The sequence below is a fragment of the Nelusetta ayraudi genome, unplaced genomic scaffold (genome assembly GCF_046127955.1).
Source record: "Nelusetta ayraudi isolate G7.1 ecotype Tasmania unplaced genomic scaffold, CSIRO-AGI_Nayr_v1 ptg000021l, whole genome shotgun sequence".
Taxonomy (NCBI): Eukaryota; Metazoa; Chordata; class Actinopteri; order Tetraodontiformes; family Monacanthidae; genus Nelusetta; species Nelusetta ayraudi.
This window is the reverse complement of record NW_027466071.1, coordinates 3329403-3345000: the sequence shown is the minus strand read 5'-3', so window position 1 is coordinate 3345000 and position 15598 is coordinate 3329403. Positions and strand designations below refer to the sequence as shown.

Genomic DNA, 15598 nt, shown 5'->3' with positions numbered 1-15598 from the left:
CGCTAACCGTAATATGATTCTAGCACTTAGCTGGATGCTAATCAACAGCTTGAGGCTAAGTAAGGAATGTGTTGCTGTCCGCCTGGGATGGCTGACAGCTCTAGTAATTCCACGGCACCTGGTGAAGGTGAAGAAAATGTGAAGTGATGAATTTTCTGCGCGCGGGCCCGCGAAAAAATTGGTGCGGTCTGGGAGTTCATTATTGACAGCAGGAATTAGAGCGCCACTCCGTGAACGCGTCACGCCAAACGCTGGAAACGGCCGAGGCCAAATGAAAGAACTCAAGGGGGGGGTGGGGGCGTGGGGGGGCAGGAAAAGTTTTGATTATAAATTCATTCAAATTATTTTTCGATTGAAAACGTGGGAGCGGCTACAGCTGAGTATTGGCTACAGTCTGGAAGATTTTCCAGGAAGTGATTCTTTGCGTAACCGTTTGATGTTCAATACATTTGTGGCACAGACCGAAGTGCTCCGATCGTGGCGAATATCGGAAAACCATCCACCTTCCGGTGCCAAATGACCATATCCAAGAAACTACATCTGCGATATGCAAGCCAAAAATCCTTTGGCACACACGTGTCAAGATCTAAAGTCGCCGGTGATTGGCGTTCACGACGTAGAGGCGCGACCGGAAGACACTCGCGAACGTTGCTTTTGCGTTAAAGTGAAAGCGAACGTCAAAGCCAAAGGAGCCTAAAGTGTGGCTTCACTCCTTCAGGTGGATCAGAACATCTGTGCTGAGGATGCAGCGGGAATACAACAGGCACATCTGGTCCAAACGCTCCAGACGGGAGTTTTCCAAGACGGACGAGTGGAGCTTTCCGACTGGAAATCTGAAAGGACGCCGAGACGGGAAGAGTTCCGCCGGCTTTCAAGGTTTTGGAAACCAAGCCCCCCCCCCCCCCCCCCCCCACACACACACACACACACACACACACACCGCCACCACCTTGGTTCCGATTCAAGCTCTCCCACTTTCTTCCGAGGCTGTTTTTTTATCTACAGAAACACAAAGGGCGAGAACAACACGCTCCCTCCTCCTCCTGCTTCTCCTCCACCTCTTATTTTCTCATCCCCCTCTCTGCAGTCGGTGGGCGTCCGCCGCCGCCCCCCCGCCAGGCCAATCAGACGAGTGTTGATCCGAGTTCTGCTGTCTGTCTGTCTCCCACTGCTCCGAGTCGGGCCGACGTGCCGCCGCCGCAGCAGACGGCCTCACACTGAGGAACGCCGGGGCCCCCAGACAACACACACACACACACACACACACACAACGTGATTACGCCAGGCGCTGCTACACGCTACATGCTAACTAACCTGCGGCCGCACCGGCCTTTGTTTTTTTTTTTTATGGTTTTGTGTTTTTGTTTTTTTTTCTCGGCTCCCAGGAAATTCCGGCGCTGCTCTTCAGGAGCTCCGTCCCACACAGCGCAATTAAGGGAAGTTCCGCGGTTAGGCGGCGTGTGTGTATATGCGGCGCCGTCGGCCTCATAAACTTTCAAGGAACACGCCGCGAGCGTTACGCCAGGCGGATGTAAATTACGTGCGTGCGTGCGGCCGCCGACATTACAAATGACGGTTGGGTGGTGGTGGTGGTGGTGGTGGGGGGTCAGGGGGGGGGGGAGTAGGGGGGTCAAGGTCGAGCGTCCAGACGGTCAAAGCAGGGAAAGAAAGTCCGGAATCAAATATTCATCCACCGGTGAAAGTAAAAGACGAAGAAGCGGGAAAAGACATCAAGGTCTAAGGAGGGAGGAAGATAAAACTCGGAACGACATTGGCGCCAAGGTCGTTCCGCATCCTTAAATAAAGTATCAGCTTCGTGTTTTTTATCCCTTTATTTTTTTTTGTCTCGTACGAGGTTTGAAACGCTGCCGCCGTTTCTATTGTGTGCGTTTCAGCACCAGGAAGGAGGCGGCGGCGGCGCAACATCTGGAAGTTTCCAAGAAACCGACCGCTACAACTGACACAATGAAGTCAGCAGCATTATTTATTTGTGTGACGCCACAGGGGCTCTTTATCTATTGAGCAGGAGAAAAAGGACCGAGGCTGAGCAATGTTCCATAAACACATGCCTACATTCCTGGAATAACACACTCAGTGTTACCCAGCAGGTTGGAATAAAGGTTGTTTTCTCCCCCTTTCTTGTTTAGCACCGGTCAAACTTAACACATGGATTCTTTTTTTTTTTTCGGTAATTGAACACACAATGTGATCGCTGCCCCTGGTGGAGAGTGACTGTGATTCATTTAAACAGGGAAAGCAGGCGACAGTGTCTGGAAAAACAGTGCAGTGCTGGGAATGAACTGAGATAAACTTGTGAAACTTGTGCAAATGTAGATGCAGGAAATAGAAATTTGGCTGCAGGTCCAAATGATAAAAAAAAAAATTAGATTATTATAAATGACCACATTTTACCTCAGTCCCTCTTTGTGTCATTTCACCCTGGGGATGAATAAAGTTTTCTCATTCAGTTTGATCAAATCTGCTGCTTTTTCTTTTGTTTTTCACCAGCAGACAGAATCCTTGACGGATTAGATTCCGCGCCGCTGGTGGATCTGATGCACCTTGGCGCCAGCCGTCCAACCACGGCTCCTCCTCCTCCTCCTCCTCCCAGAACGGAGGATTTTTCTTTTCTTTTTTTTTCCATTTCATTTCATTCTCACCTCCTCCTCAGTCAAGACGTCTCTGCGGAGCGGCAGAATGTCATCCTCCACGCCGGCACTCTACTTTTCCTCTCTTCACTTCCTCAATTAGGCAGCTCATCCATCGCCGTGATTACATGCTGCTAATTAAGCAGCTAATCAGCTAATTACCCAGGAGCAGAGAGGAATGAGGAGTGTGTGAGTGCGTGCGTGCGAGCGACGCAAGGTGAGTCGCGTGACGCGGCCGACCGTGATGCTTCTGTTCGGCTCAAAGTGAAGAGTTTTTATTTCTCTCATTTCGATTCTTTCAGTTTAACTGATTAAAAGAAAAAAATGTACAGAAATTATTATTCATGATTATTCATTTTGTTTTTTTCTGTTCATGATTTTAGATCAAATACCTGATTTTATATATTATGTTGTGCCTATATATGTATGTATGTATGTATGTATATATATATATACATATACAAATTATGTAAATTTCCCCACTGTGGAATCAATAAAGGTCTTCTTCTTCTTCTTCTTCTTCTTCTTCTTCTTCACCTTCTTCTTCTTCTTCTTCTTCAACACACTGATAAACTCTCACTAAGACTTTGGATTTTGAAGGTTCTGCTCTACCTGGGTCTGGTGAAGCAAACCTGAGCTGTGAGAGTATTTACGCAGTTGCATCCAGTACACAGAGACCAGCCAAACGTGCTGCTGTTTCTCGGTGCAGTCGATCACGTCGCACCTTCGTGACATTAAATTGTCAAGAGGGGGGGGGGGGGAAGACAAGGAGAAATGTTCAAGCCTGTCGAGGAACTAAAATCTGATGGGCGTCGTAAAATGCTTATGCTGTTTAATCACGTCTCCACATTTTACTAGGACACGGTCCAAAGTGTAAGTAAAAGATTAATGGGGAAGTTAGAGGAGAAGCGGAACCGGTCAGCAAATTAGACGGCGATGAAGACATTGAAAATCAATATATGTAGATATATAAATATATATATGTATATATATATATATATGTATATATATATATATATATATGTATATATATATATATATATATATGTATATATATATATATATATATATATATATATATATATATATATATATATATATATATATATATATATATACATACATACATACATCTAACTTTATACTGATATATTCCTATACATATATGTATATATATATACATATAGATAGCCTGTTGTTTTGTGTGATATTTCCCAAAATGGTTTACATTTTAAACTTGCTGGTCTTTATTGTCAAAAGAGCTCAAATCTTCTCAGTTGCAGAAAGATTCCAGTGTTTTTCTGAGGAGACAGCCAGACGGACCAGGAGACAGACAGCAGTGACAGCTCATCACTCATATTCCCATTTATTCAAAAAAAAAAAATAATGGGGGGCCAATTTGATTTGAATTTGGGAATATAACCGTGCAGTTTGATGAGGGGATCCAAACCCCGACCTTCAGGGTCGCTGGTCCCTCCGTCCAAGGACGCCCCCCCCCCCTCCCACTTCTTCCCCTTTATTCACAGATTGATCCTCCATGATAATCCTATTACGGCCGTCTGGTTGTGTCAGAGGCGCCGCTGACCCGCCTCACAGCAGATAAGACAGACGTGCGGGCCACTTTACTGATCCCCGAGGTGAAATGGAGACATTACAGCGGCAAAGTAAAATGTTACTGGACGAGCGGAAGGCCCTCAGAATTAGAGGAGCGAGGCGATAAAGGCCAGAGAGTGAAACAAACGCGAATGAGATGAAACAATAAAAAATATTAAGAGGAGGCGGCGGAGCGTCTTTATGGCGCTAATTAAACGGGGCGGCGGCGGGAAGGACGAATCCCCAGAGCTATTGACATTTCGCCATATTCAATATGACAGATATGACTGATTAGTTCACAGGCCGGCCTCATCAATAATCTGTCTGCCAATCAAACGTGACCTTTAGAAAGTGAGGTGATGAATTAACGGGGGCCACGGGACGATCCAATACCAGCCTTCCAATCCATCACCAAGGCGGCGGCGGAGGCGACGGTGTTGCGGTGATTTCCGTTTTTGGCTTGTTGTCAAGAGCAAAAGTGAGGGCGGCCGCCTTTGAGCCTCGGCGGAGGGAGACGTGTGTGTGTGTAGCGCCGCCGCAGCTGAACGTGGCTGTTTGGTGCGACGGAGGACACGCGTTTGATCGGAACAAGTTCTCACATCCTTGACAGAGAAAGAATATTTCAAGCCGAGAGGTCCAGTGTGTACAATTTGCCTTGATTTGTGATTTTTTTTTTTTATATATTGGTAAAATCCTAACATACTGCCAATAAATACATTAATAAGTGTTTAATTGCAGTACATTACCACATTTTTCTACCCTTAGAACAGTTCTCACATCTATATAAGAATATATTCTGATTCTTAAATATACCTTAGAAAATCTGACACACTGGACCTTTGATTGAGAAACAGTTTGCCCACCTCTATCTTCTCCCAGGCGTCAGGATCTCCATCCTGGCTCTTCATGTCCTCCAGCAGCTGGAGCACCAGGGTTGAACCTCCTCTGCCGTCCACCGGGGGAGCCGTCGCCGGGTGCAGCCGTCGGTCGGCCGACCTTCGGCCCTCGTCCTCTTCGGACTGCAGGTCGCTCAGGGGGCCCGAGTCGATGCTCTCGTCCAGGGAGGGCGCCACGTCGCTGGAGGAGGCGGAGCTAAAGCGACTGGCCAGGTTCCGTTTGTACGGCAGCTGGAGGAGGACGGAAGAAGCGGAAGAGAATGAATCCTGGACTGAAATTCTCAGCGATAAAAGGTCGAGTGTGTAATATTTGGAGATTTTGAAGGAGAAACAGCGACATCAAGTGGTTGCATTTTAGATTGCATCTCAACAGATATTCCTATATATATATATATATAGATATATATATATATATCTATATATATATACATATATATAGATATATATATATATACTGTATATATGCTCTCTTTCACTTAAGTTTCCTTAGGGATTCTGTATCCTCCCTCTCCCCAGCTTGCCAGTGATCTACTTAAGGTACAGTTTGTCAAATTCTGCCATCTAGTGGTCAGACTTTAGATTGCAGCACCCATTCGCTCACCATCTTTCTCCCAAGCTTGCCAGCGAACTACGGTGGCCTACAAGCCGCACATTGCACCTTTAAAAGCAAAAAGAGATGAGAGTGCAGTCATACCTGTGGAAGAGGCGAGGATGTGTCACCTTCCTCGATGTCCCAGTCTGGATTCAGCTCCGTCAAGTCCCAGTCATCCACGTCCTGCAAAGCCTCCTGGGTAGAACAGCAGCTACCAGGTCTCTGCTGGTGAAAGAAAACCCTGTGGTTGGCGGCAACACTAATATAATATATGCATCATTTCCTGGGCGTTTGAATAACCAACCAGCGGGATGGAGTGAGCCAGGCTCTCCAGTTTCAAAGCCAGCATCTCTGTCTTCCGCAGCTGAGCAGGCAGAGCCAGGAACTCCTCTGAGCCGTACCAGTGCTGCCCCTGCAGGCCGGCCTGGGAAGTAACCTGGGACCCTGGCAGGGGCTGAGGAGAGACGACAAAGACCAGAAAATAATAGATTTAAAGATTTCACATGTCAATTTCACGTTTTTTTTAACAAATCGTGTTAGCATAATCTAAAAATTAAATGACTGAAATTGTGAGTAACTGTGTTATTAAAGTACTTATTCCACTGCACTGCATATGTTCTTTAAATATATATACTATATCTAAATAAGCAATTAGCAATTAAATTAGCCTGCTATCCAGCTCTCTCCATACTTAGTTCTATTTAAATTCATCCCATCGACAATTTAAACTAAAAACTTTTTGCACCTACATAAAAATATTCATCTTAATTATTCCTTCATTTCTTCGTTGTAATTATTATTTTACTCTATATGCACTTTTAATGGACTGACTGCTGATGACTGCGCAGCTGAGAATCTGAATTTCCTTTGGGATAAATAAAATACTTTATCCATCTATCCATCTATCTATCTGTCTATCTATCTGTCTATCTATCTGTCTATCTATCCATGTATCTATCTATCCATCTATCTCCATCCAGCTGTATCATAGCTGCAGCAGTCATACCAGGAGCTCTGCAAGCAGCCAGCAGCTGGGTGTTTTTTTTGCATTGCAATAATAACAATGAAAAAGACGGCTGCAGCGCCAGAAACAAAGTTCAGCTCCTCAAACTCCTCAAGCTCCTCACAAACAGGAAATCAAACCCTGACCTTGTGGCCCTGCCGCTTCACGATCCAGACGGCCGCCTTGCCGAGAGCCGGTCGGGGGTCCGACTCCTCTCCCGACGCCTCCATGTCCGAGGAGAGGTACTGCTCCCTCATGGGGGACGGCAGCGAGGAGTCCGAGTCGCCCTCGCTGTGTGCGTGTGCTTCAGTCTGCATCCGATCGTCCGTGCGTCCGGCCGCTTCGCTCTGATGGACGGCCTCCTGGAGAGGCGGCGGGGGGCTGCAGGTCGTCGCCGCCGCCACCGCCGGCGCCGCCGGTGCCGCGGAGAAGCTCCTCCGTTCGGGCGGCGCCGCTCCCCTGGACGTCCCGCCTCGCCGCAAGTTCCCGTGGTTCCTGAAGAGGTTTTTTCCACTCACGTCCTGTTTGTTGAGAGACAGGACTGCAGTTTAAAATGATGCTTTCCTTTCAGTCGGTTCAAACTACAGGGAGGAAGGACGGCTTGGCCCGACACAAACAGGTCCAGATACCTAGGCAACATGTTGCTCAAGGTCACGTTGAAAAGGTGCAGGGGTGAGAGAACTTCACCAAGCAAGGTAGATAACAGCAGCGCAGTGTGAAATACTGAAACATTGAGGCTGAAGTTCACGTTGAAATTTATTAAACGACTCGAGTTGTTTTATGTTTTGGACCACCTTGAAACTGAGCTGGTGCTGCTCAAGGTGTTTATCCAATCTCAGTGAATGATTCTATTTATAAGATGCAGTTTGAGTGACAGTTGAACTCCGACAAGGACGACTCACCTTCCTGTTTTGCAAATCTTCTCCTGGCTGATTTCATCTGTTGACTGTTTGTTCATGTTATATGTTGTTCGAGTTTATTGTGATTATCATTATCATTTTTTTTAATTGTACTGTGCACTTTGAGACTTGCCCACAAATGTAAAGTGCGTTATAAATAAAATCTATCATCATTATTATTATTATTATTTGACCTCCTACCAGATTTGAGGGGAACTGAGGATGAGGGGGGGGGCGACCAACCTGCAGACTCTCACACGACTGCGAGACGTGTTCTGGATAAACCGAGTCGAGCTCCAGCCAGAACTTGGTTCGGTCCGGAGGATCCATGAGCGAAGGGGTGCTGCGGCTCAACTCGGCCTGGTGCTGCAGTCCGGAGAGAAGGTTCACCTGGCGCACCTTCCCCTCCTCTCTGCTGCCTCCGTCCCAGAACAGAGCTGCTTTCTTGGGCAGCGACGGCTGCGTGGGCGACGCCTCGGCGCTGCTGTGGCTCACGCCCTGCAGGGGGCGCTTGGTGCTTTCATTCTGGCTTGGGCGTGGAGAGAGGTTTTCCGGGTCAGCGGGAGCAGTTTGCTCTGGTAAACTGTCCTGGAACTCCTGGTTTGAAACGCAGGCCGGCCGACTCTCTTCCGGTCCGGCCTCCTGATTGGACCGCGGGGTTCGGTCCGGCTCCTGGCCGCCGTCCTCGGCTGCCCGGCTCTCGGGTTCCTCGCCCGGGCTGTAGTCGCTCAGCTCGAAGGCGGTGATGCCGCAGTCCAAGGAGAAGTAGTCCTGACTGCAGCGGATGGTCAGTTTGCCGCAGTCGTCCACCTCGGTGAGGGCGTCCAGGCGAGTCTGCAGACCAGGAAAGACCAGGAAGTTCAGTCCACTCTTGACTGAACCACAGCTGGCAGAATGGAACTGGACCGTTAATTACTGACTTATCTAAAGAAGCAACTCCCAGCTAACAGCAAATAAATCCAGACCAGAAACGAACGATGTTGAATAAAAAACAAAGTGATGACCCAGAAAGACCGACTCGGGCTATCACTCCTTACGCAGTCTATCCACCCTACGTTTCAATGCTTTGACGGCCGGCCACAGCTTCCTCACCTGCACAAATTCCCCAGGCAAACTTCAAATGCACGCTGCATCCTGCATGTGATTAATTACAGCCTGTAACTCACTTTGAAGCATGCAAGTGAGACGTGACGCGCTCAGTTTTCTGCATTAATGCAAATCAAACATCATGCAAAAATATTAAAATCTAACAAAAAAATATACTACATATAATTCACACAATATTGAGTTTGATGTGGGATCTCTTGCATACGTTGACTTTACTTTCCAGCAGCAACATACTGTAGCACCAGCCAAGCTATAATCAAGGTTACAACGCTAATAATCTCTGTCCCTATCCAACGCAGCAGACACTCAGCGTCCTGTGATGTCCAACACCGACCTGTCTGCTTGGTCTCGGCTGGCGGAGGCGGTCGACCGTCACGGACGCGCAGCGGCTCGGCTCGAGCAGTGTTTGAGCAGGATAAAGTTAATTTAGCAGTGGAGGCGTCTGTGTGATAAATGCTGTTTTCCTACCTCATGCTGGTCCTCGGCGAAGGCCTGCAGGATATCGGTCTGCCGTGTGAAATTCCCGTTGGAGTCCTGCAGGCTCTGAAGCAGGCGCTCCTTCAGCACCAGGACGGAGACTCGGAGCTGGTGCCACAACAGCTGCACCGTCCTGACACACACACACACACACACACACACATCTGCACTTAGTTCCCAGTGACAGATCAGGCAAAGAGACACCATGGGTGAGTCATATGGGGAGGATATAGACTGCGACCGAGGACCAGGTTCACTCAAGAGTGGATTTGTAGATTTTAGAAGCTTTCCAGCAATATGAGACCGTGCTTCTCAGCCTTGGAGGGGTAGAAACATTACGATGCCAAAAAGATGAATTAAAAGAGCAAAAGAAATGGAGCACTGTGATTTGTATTTTTGGAGTTAGTGCTTTGAGTTTTAAAGAACCTTAATATCATGCACTGTTGGTATTTTGCTCTAAACCTTTAGCAGGTGCTTCTTTTTACACCATCTCAGGGGAGATGAAGTCACTGGCCTTCAGTCTTTGTTGTGATAATAGTCTGATTTTATCCTCCTACTTTGCTTTTTAGATCATCACCTTTAAACCTCCTTCTGTGGGTATTTTTCAACGTATCCAATGTTATAGCATGAAAGTTCATTTTACCTTCTGTGTTATCGATACTTTTCTCCATTTTCTTATGTACAGCATAAGGTCACAATGTTTTGTAGTAATGATAACAATGCATCTCATATAGAAGAAAACAGAGAAAAGCTTTATGCTGCTTCACTTCTGAGATGAATGAATCATTGCACTGCGTTCCACATTTTCAAGCCACCTCGCACTGTGTAGTATTGGAACGAGACGAACCTGATGTCAACTATAATGTTGACGGAGTAGGACAAGAGCTTCAGCGAGAACTCCGTCTCCAGGAGGGCGTGGATCTGCTCCACATGGTCCGAGATGTCCTCGCAGATATCCTGAAGCAGCAGAAGCAAGATTGGGAAACTGGTGAGCAAAAGAAAACTCCAGCCGCTGCCACTTCAGCCTGCAGATGAAAACAATGCCAGCGCTGCGGCAATAAAAGCAGAACTTGTGACACACATCTCCAGTTTTCCATGTGAGTCATTTCCATGTGGGATTAGTTCCAGGTTTGGACATAAGAAATAATAAAATGCTTATGAGCATGTTCCATGTGTCTGCCAGGGAGATCAACTCCCTATGCAGACTGTACTGGTGAGCCGCTGACTGATGTTGAGAATAGGAGGCAGACTGAGAGGACGGACAAATCAAGAGCGACTCCATCAAGAAACCACAAAATAAAAATATCAACAGCTTCTGTTTCTGCAGCACGACAGCGCTACAGTTGGGGAGTGTCTTCACTTCACGCCTCTATCACGTGAAAGCCGATCGCCAGCGTCTGTGGATCCTAACACACGTATGCTGCCTAATAATAATCATCGTCTTGCATACACTGAGATTTATTTTCTTACATATCAGAATTTGGCGCCGGCAGATGATTCATTTTTGATGATCAATGGGAGCGTTTCAGTCACTGCAACTAAACGCAGTGAAGTTCTGAACCATTAAATTCCACTTCACTACTCCGCCGTGCACAAAGTGCTTGGTTGTGCACCTTATAAATGCGTGGAGAAGACCTGCTCATGAAAGTTGAACAGCGAGTCTTTCAGGAGCGATTTTCAATTCCCCCCCTCACGTTTCAAACTGCAGCTCCGGCTATAATTAGACGACCTTTGAAGAGGCACATGACCCGACGCCGAACCTTACACGGGTACCTCGCACCGGGCGCTTCCTGGCGCTGAGTCACCGCGCTGCTCCTGACGACCGGCTGGGAACAACACAACAACACCACCACCGCCACCGCCGCCGCCGCCATGAGAACACCGGCCGGAATGTGAGAATGTAGGTCAAACACGCCGGCAGCGCTGCCAGCTCGCCTCATGCCAGCTTGGCTGACGCTGTGACCCGGTGAGCCCCGCTCCAGAATAAATGTGTCACTACTGTAAGAGCGAGAGAAGCACCGTATGGAAACGCGCTAGCGGACGAAGGCGGTCGGACCTTTCGCCGACGTCGAGGATGATACAGGGGACGATATCGAGACTGGAGCTGCTGAACATCATCGCTTATCAAAAAAAAAACTGTTCTGGTTCTGGTGCCAGTGTGAAAAGCCCCAGATGGGAATGAGGATGCTGACAGGACCAAAACATTTTTGGTTTGGGAGCAGCAGCATGAATCCAGCAGCAAACACCAGCACTAAATTGTTATGCTGCAGTGAAAACGAGACCATGATGTGAGCGTCCACCAGTCAGACCTTCTGGAGTGAGAGAGTGAGAGAGTGAGAGAGTGAGTGAGCGTCCAACCTCTTCTCACAAGGCTCACATTTTCTCATTTTATTCAATGTGAGAAAAGAGGAGTTACCCAATGACAACGATGACTTTTCTTTTTTCATTTGACAGCAAATGGCAACCTGACCTGAAAGAAAATTTACATTTTTACAAAGTTACACATTTTACTGCATCACAGTTGGAATGGTGATTGCAATTAAAGTAGACAACTCTTTTTTAAGCATCTTTTTTTGATTTCAATTTATTCTTTCATTCATTTTTAAGATAAATCAGGGTATTTTTTGTCATAATTCAAGAACAAAGAGAACCTGAATGTAAAGACAGTAACAGTGACTAATTCTCTTCTCTATGTTTGATTATTTCTTGTGCTTACAGTAAATCCTAATAAGCGAAGTGAGATGGTCAGATGAGCAAAGACAAGACTTTCAGAGACGCTTCTTTATCTCAGGCTGCCTCCCAGACACAAACTCTCGTCTCCGTCCACTGACATCTCTGCAGTCGAGCGCCTCCGTCGCCGCAGACTTTGTTAATCTCGTCCCTCTCAATCAGTACACGGGTTCTTTAAGTGCGCGCTTCCAGCGACGCTTTTATCCGGCGACTGCAACCCACTCGCGGCCTCATCAAAAACAGACCAGCGGGAGATTGAAATCACCCTGAGAGGTAAAAGTGCAGGCAGCCGACACAAGGAACACACAGAGGAACTCAGTGACGGCAAAATGTTTACAGTGAGATGTACAACGTTGACGCACGCCGAGCCTCTCGGCGCTGCGACCCTCAGTGAGCTCACACCGTTTCATCATCAAAGCGCCGGCGCGTTGTCCCAAAAACACTGGTGAAAATGTCACCCGCGTCTTCAAATGCTTCAATAATTCACCAACAGCTTTAATATGCTAATACGGAGACACTCAGGCTTGCAGCCGGCTCGACAGAGAGCCTGTCCCACTGAATTAACACCACGTCTGCTGCGCCCCATCTCAAGTCATTTGTTAGAAGATCCTCCGTCCAGTCCCACTGCTGGGAGCTAATGAGGTCCTGCTGCGCTGCTGGGTGTGTGTGTGTGTGTGTGTGTGTGTGTGTGTGTGTGTTAGAGAGAGAGAGGGGGGGGCGGGGGGGGAGCGAGAGCGAGAGAGAGAGAGAGAAGAGGGGGAGAAAATCTATGTGTCTATATTTCCTCTGAAGGACATTTTCTGCGCTTGAATTTTTTTGCACCGAAACCGATACCAGTATCAGGTATCGGTACCGATACTGGAGTACTTTACTCATACGAAAAAAAAAAAAAAATGTGCCGATAGCGTGACAGCGATATTAGTCGTACAGGTATGTATGTGACAAAAAATATCGACGTAATTCTATAATGCGTAATAACCTAATTAAGTACTCGGTGGTATCGGTGCATCTCTATATTACATGAATGATCACATGGAGTAGACTCTTGGGCGTAAAACATGAATGGATGACGGGAAAATAAGTTAAGTTGTGTCTTTAAAGTCCTTTACCAACTACGACTACGAACTACTAATAAATAGGACACTTACTACATCGAAAGTTATAACACATTATAACATTATTATTTGTAGCATCCATACTTTTGAACTGCATTATTGGTAATTCACTTCACTTCAGTTGAGAGGTTCTCTAATTTTTGGGATATAAGACAAAGAGCAAAAGTGATTCGTTTGCCGAAATCGTGTAACTTCACAACAACCAAGTTCGGACACGGGCAAACTATGGTCTAGGGGCCAGATGCGGCCCATTAAGCTTTTTAATCCGGCCCGCCAAACTTGAAGACATTATATTAATAGTAACTAAGCTGTATTTACTCCATGTTTGCAGTGTTTTCGGAGTCATTTCAATAAAGAGCTAAACACCCTGGTGGTCAAGGGGTGGTTCTGGATGGTTCTGGGTGGTTCTAAGAGCTAAACAACCTGGTGGGGCTTCAAAGACACTGATTTGGTTGCAACTTTGCTTTGTGTTCATTTTAAATTGACATTAAAGCAACATGTTTTCTCCACATCCCATAATAGATTGTTTCCTCCTATGAGGTGGCTCACCAAACCACTCCATCCATCTGCTGCTGCTCCGCTACCCCCCTCTGTCACATTTTACAACCCATGGTGGCTCCGCCAAAAAAAAAAAAAAGTTTGCCCAGCGCTGGCCCAGTTTGTCCAAACCAAACCTGCTCCACTGGGGTGCACCATTGTACATTTCTTCAACTTTCAAAATAACCCGGCGGGGGCGTTTCTATAAGGCCGGCGCAACCTTTACGGCACAAACACGCTTCTCTCTGCAGCCCAGGCACGTAAGTTCAAGACGTGACCTGTCAATCACGTCCAGCAGGGTTTTCTAATTGCCTAAAATCAATCTGAAACAAGTCGAGCGGGGCTTCGGCTCCAATCGCGGCTCGGGCCTCATCACTGTCGACATCAAGGGCTTCAGAGCGGCCGCGTCCAAAACGCCAGCGACAGCTCGGCCTCATCCGCACCCATTCGATCCAATAACCTTCAACTTCTCCTCGGCGGCCCATCAGCGCGCCGTGTTTTACCTTGGAGATCAAAAACACCCCGCGCCGCCTCTCCCTTTGGAATATTGAAATGAAGGGGGCTTCAAAGAGCAGCGACGGAGAGATAGAAAAACACTTGTTACAGTCAGTTTTTTTTCCTTTTTTTTTTTTCAAAGAGGTGGTGAGAGGAGCTCCTCAAAAACTTGGCCTGGGTTTTTTTTTTTTTTTTTTTTTCATCATTTTTTCCGGCCGGGTTGAGGCTGGGCTCAAGGCTAGCACTCTCTCTCTCTCTCTCCCTCTCTCTCTCTCTGCGTGGGTAATTTAAACTCTGCCGCTGTACGTTGAAACAACCTGCGCCCCCGGAGGGGCCGCCAGGAGAAACGAAGGGGGTGGGGGGGTGGGGAGGGAGACCGAAGCGAAGCCGCATTTCATGTGGAATCAAGCTGTAATTCTGTGTAATACTTCTCAAAACGTGTGTGTGTGTGCACCTGAGGTGGGCCGCATGGGGGCGGAGGAGAGGCTGTCAGTCAGACGGTCAAAATGTTTGCAACACTTTCACCAAGTGAGATAAGATTTTTTTTTTTTTTTGGGAGGGGGGGCTCTGAAACTAAAAAAAAATGTAAAAACAATGCCACGGTTGGTGCAGAACTTTCCTCTCGCATTTCTTTTTCAGTCGAAGCCGGTGCGTAACTTCTCTGTATTCTGTTGTCTTGGAATGGAAAAAAAAGAGTGAAGTCGATGAAACGCGGAGAAAACGTTGCGTTTGCGTCCGTGGATCTGCTGCTATTTATTGAAGCGTCTGCAGAGCACAAAGACGCATGTTTTTGGAACTCATTCCAAACAGGTGCAGAATGCACTCCGCTCGGTGTGGAAGGCCGACGGACAGAGATAATGGATGGCGCAGCGGCGTCACTTTGACCACAGTTGGTTGGCAACATATTCAAAGGAAATAAAAATCAATTTGTAAAAAAAAAAAAGTTATTTAAAAAAGTTTTTTAGCAGTGAATGCAGAGAGACAGAGATATAGGCCACGTGTTTGCAGATGGAATCGCAAACAGCGGGTTGAAATCCGGTCTGTTGTGAGGCTTCTCATTTTAAAGCCCCCAAAACTCCCCAATATAAAGCCTAAACTCCTGCTACAAACTACTGCTCTACTACTGCGTTTGAACTCAAAGTTCCTCTGCGGTGTCTTTGCTTTTTTTCAAAAGAAAGGTCACGGATTGGACGTAACGAAAATCCACAATCTTACCTTTTCTCACGACGGTTCCCGGCAATAATAAAATCTTCTCAAAGCTGAAGGAGGCAACGCAGGTTTGGATCTTGATCAAAGTCTGAACTTTAAAGCCAAAGGTTTTCCATCTGTGTCCCTGAACACACGGTCGCTCAGGCCATGTGGTCAGGAGTGACCGACTGAGACGCCAGCTGTGTCAGTGTGTGTTTGTGTGTGTGCGTGTGTGTGTGTGTGTGTGTGTGTTGGAGTTGTGAGTGTGGTGACCTGCTTCTAGCATGGGAGTGTGTGTGTGTGTGTGTGTGTGTGGGG

General features: G+C 47.1%; 1 protein-coding gene across 1 annotated transcript in view; it reads right to left on the bottom strand.

Moving 5' to 3' along the window:
- Positions 1 to 15598, bottom strand: part of akap6 (A kinase (PRKA) anchor protein 6) — a 166100-nt gene that overhangs the window by 124480 nt on the left and 26022 nt on the right. The window contains exons 5-11 of the mRNA XM_076027444.1: positions 10063 to 10172; positions 9207 to 9348; positions 7875 to 8465; positions 6879 to 7253; positions 6034 to 6183; positions 5832 to 5951; positions 5105 to 5368 (exon numbers count right to left, since the gene is read on the bottom strand). Of these exons, the coding sequence (XP_075883559.1) occupies positions 5105 to 5368; positions 5832 to 5951; positions 6034 to 6183; positions 6879 to 7253; positions 7875 to 8465; positions 9207 to 9348; positions 10063 to 10172 (1752 nt within the window). The remainder of the gene's footprint in view (positions 1 to 5104; positions 5369 to 5831; positions 5952 to 6033; positions 6184 to 6878; positions 7254 to 7874; positions 8466 to 9206; positions 9349 to 10062; positions 10173 to 15598) is intronic.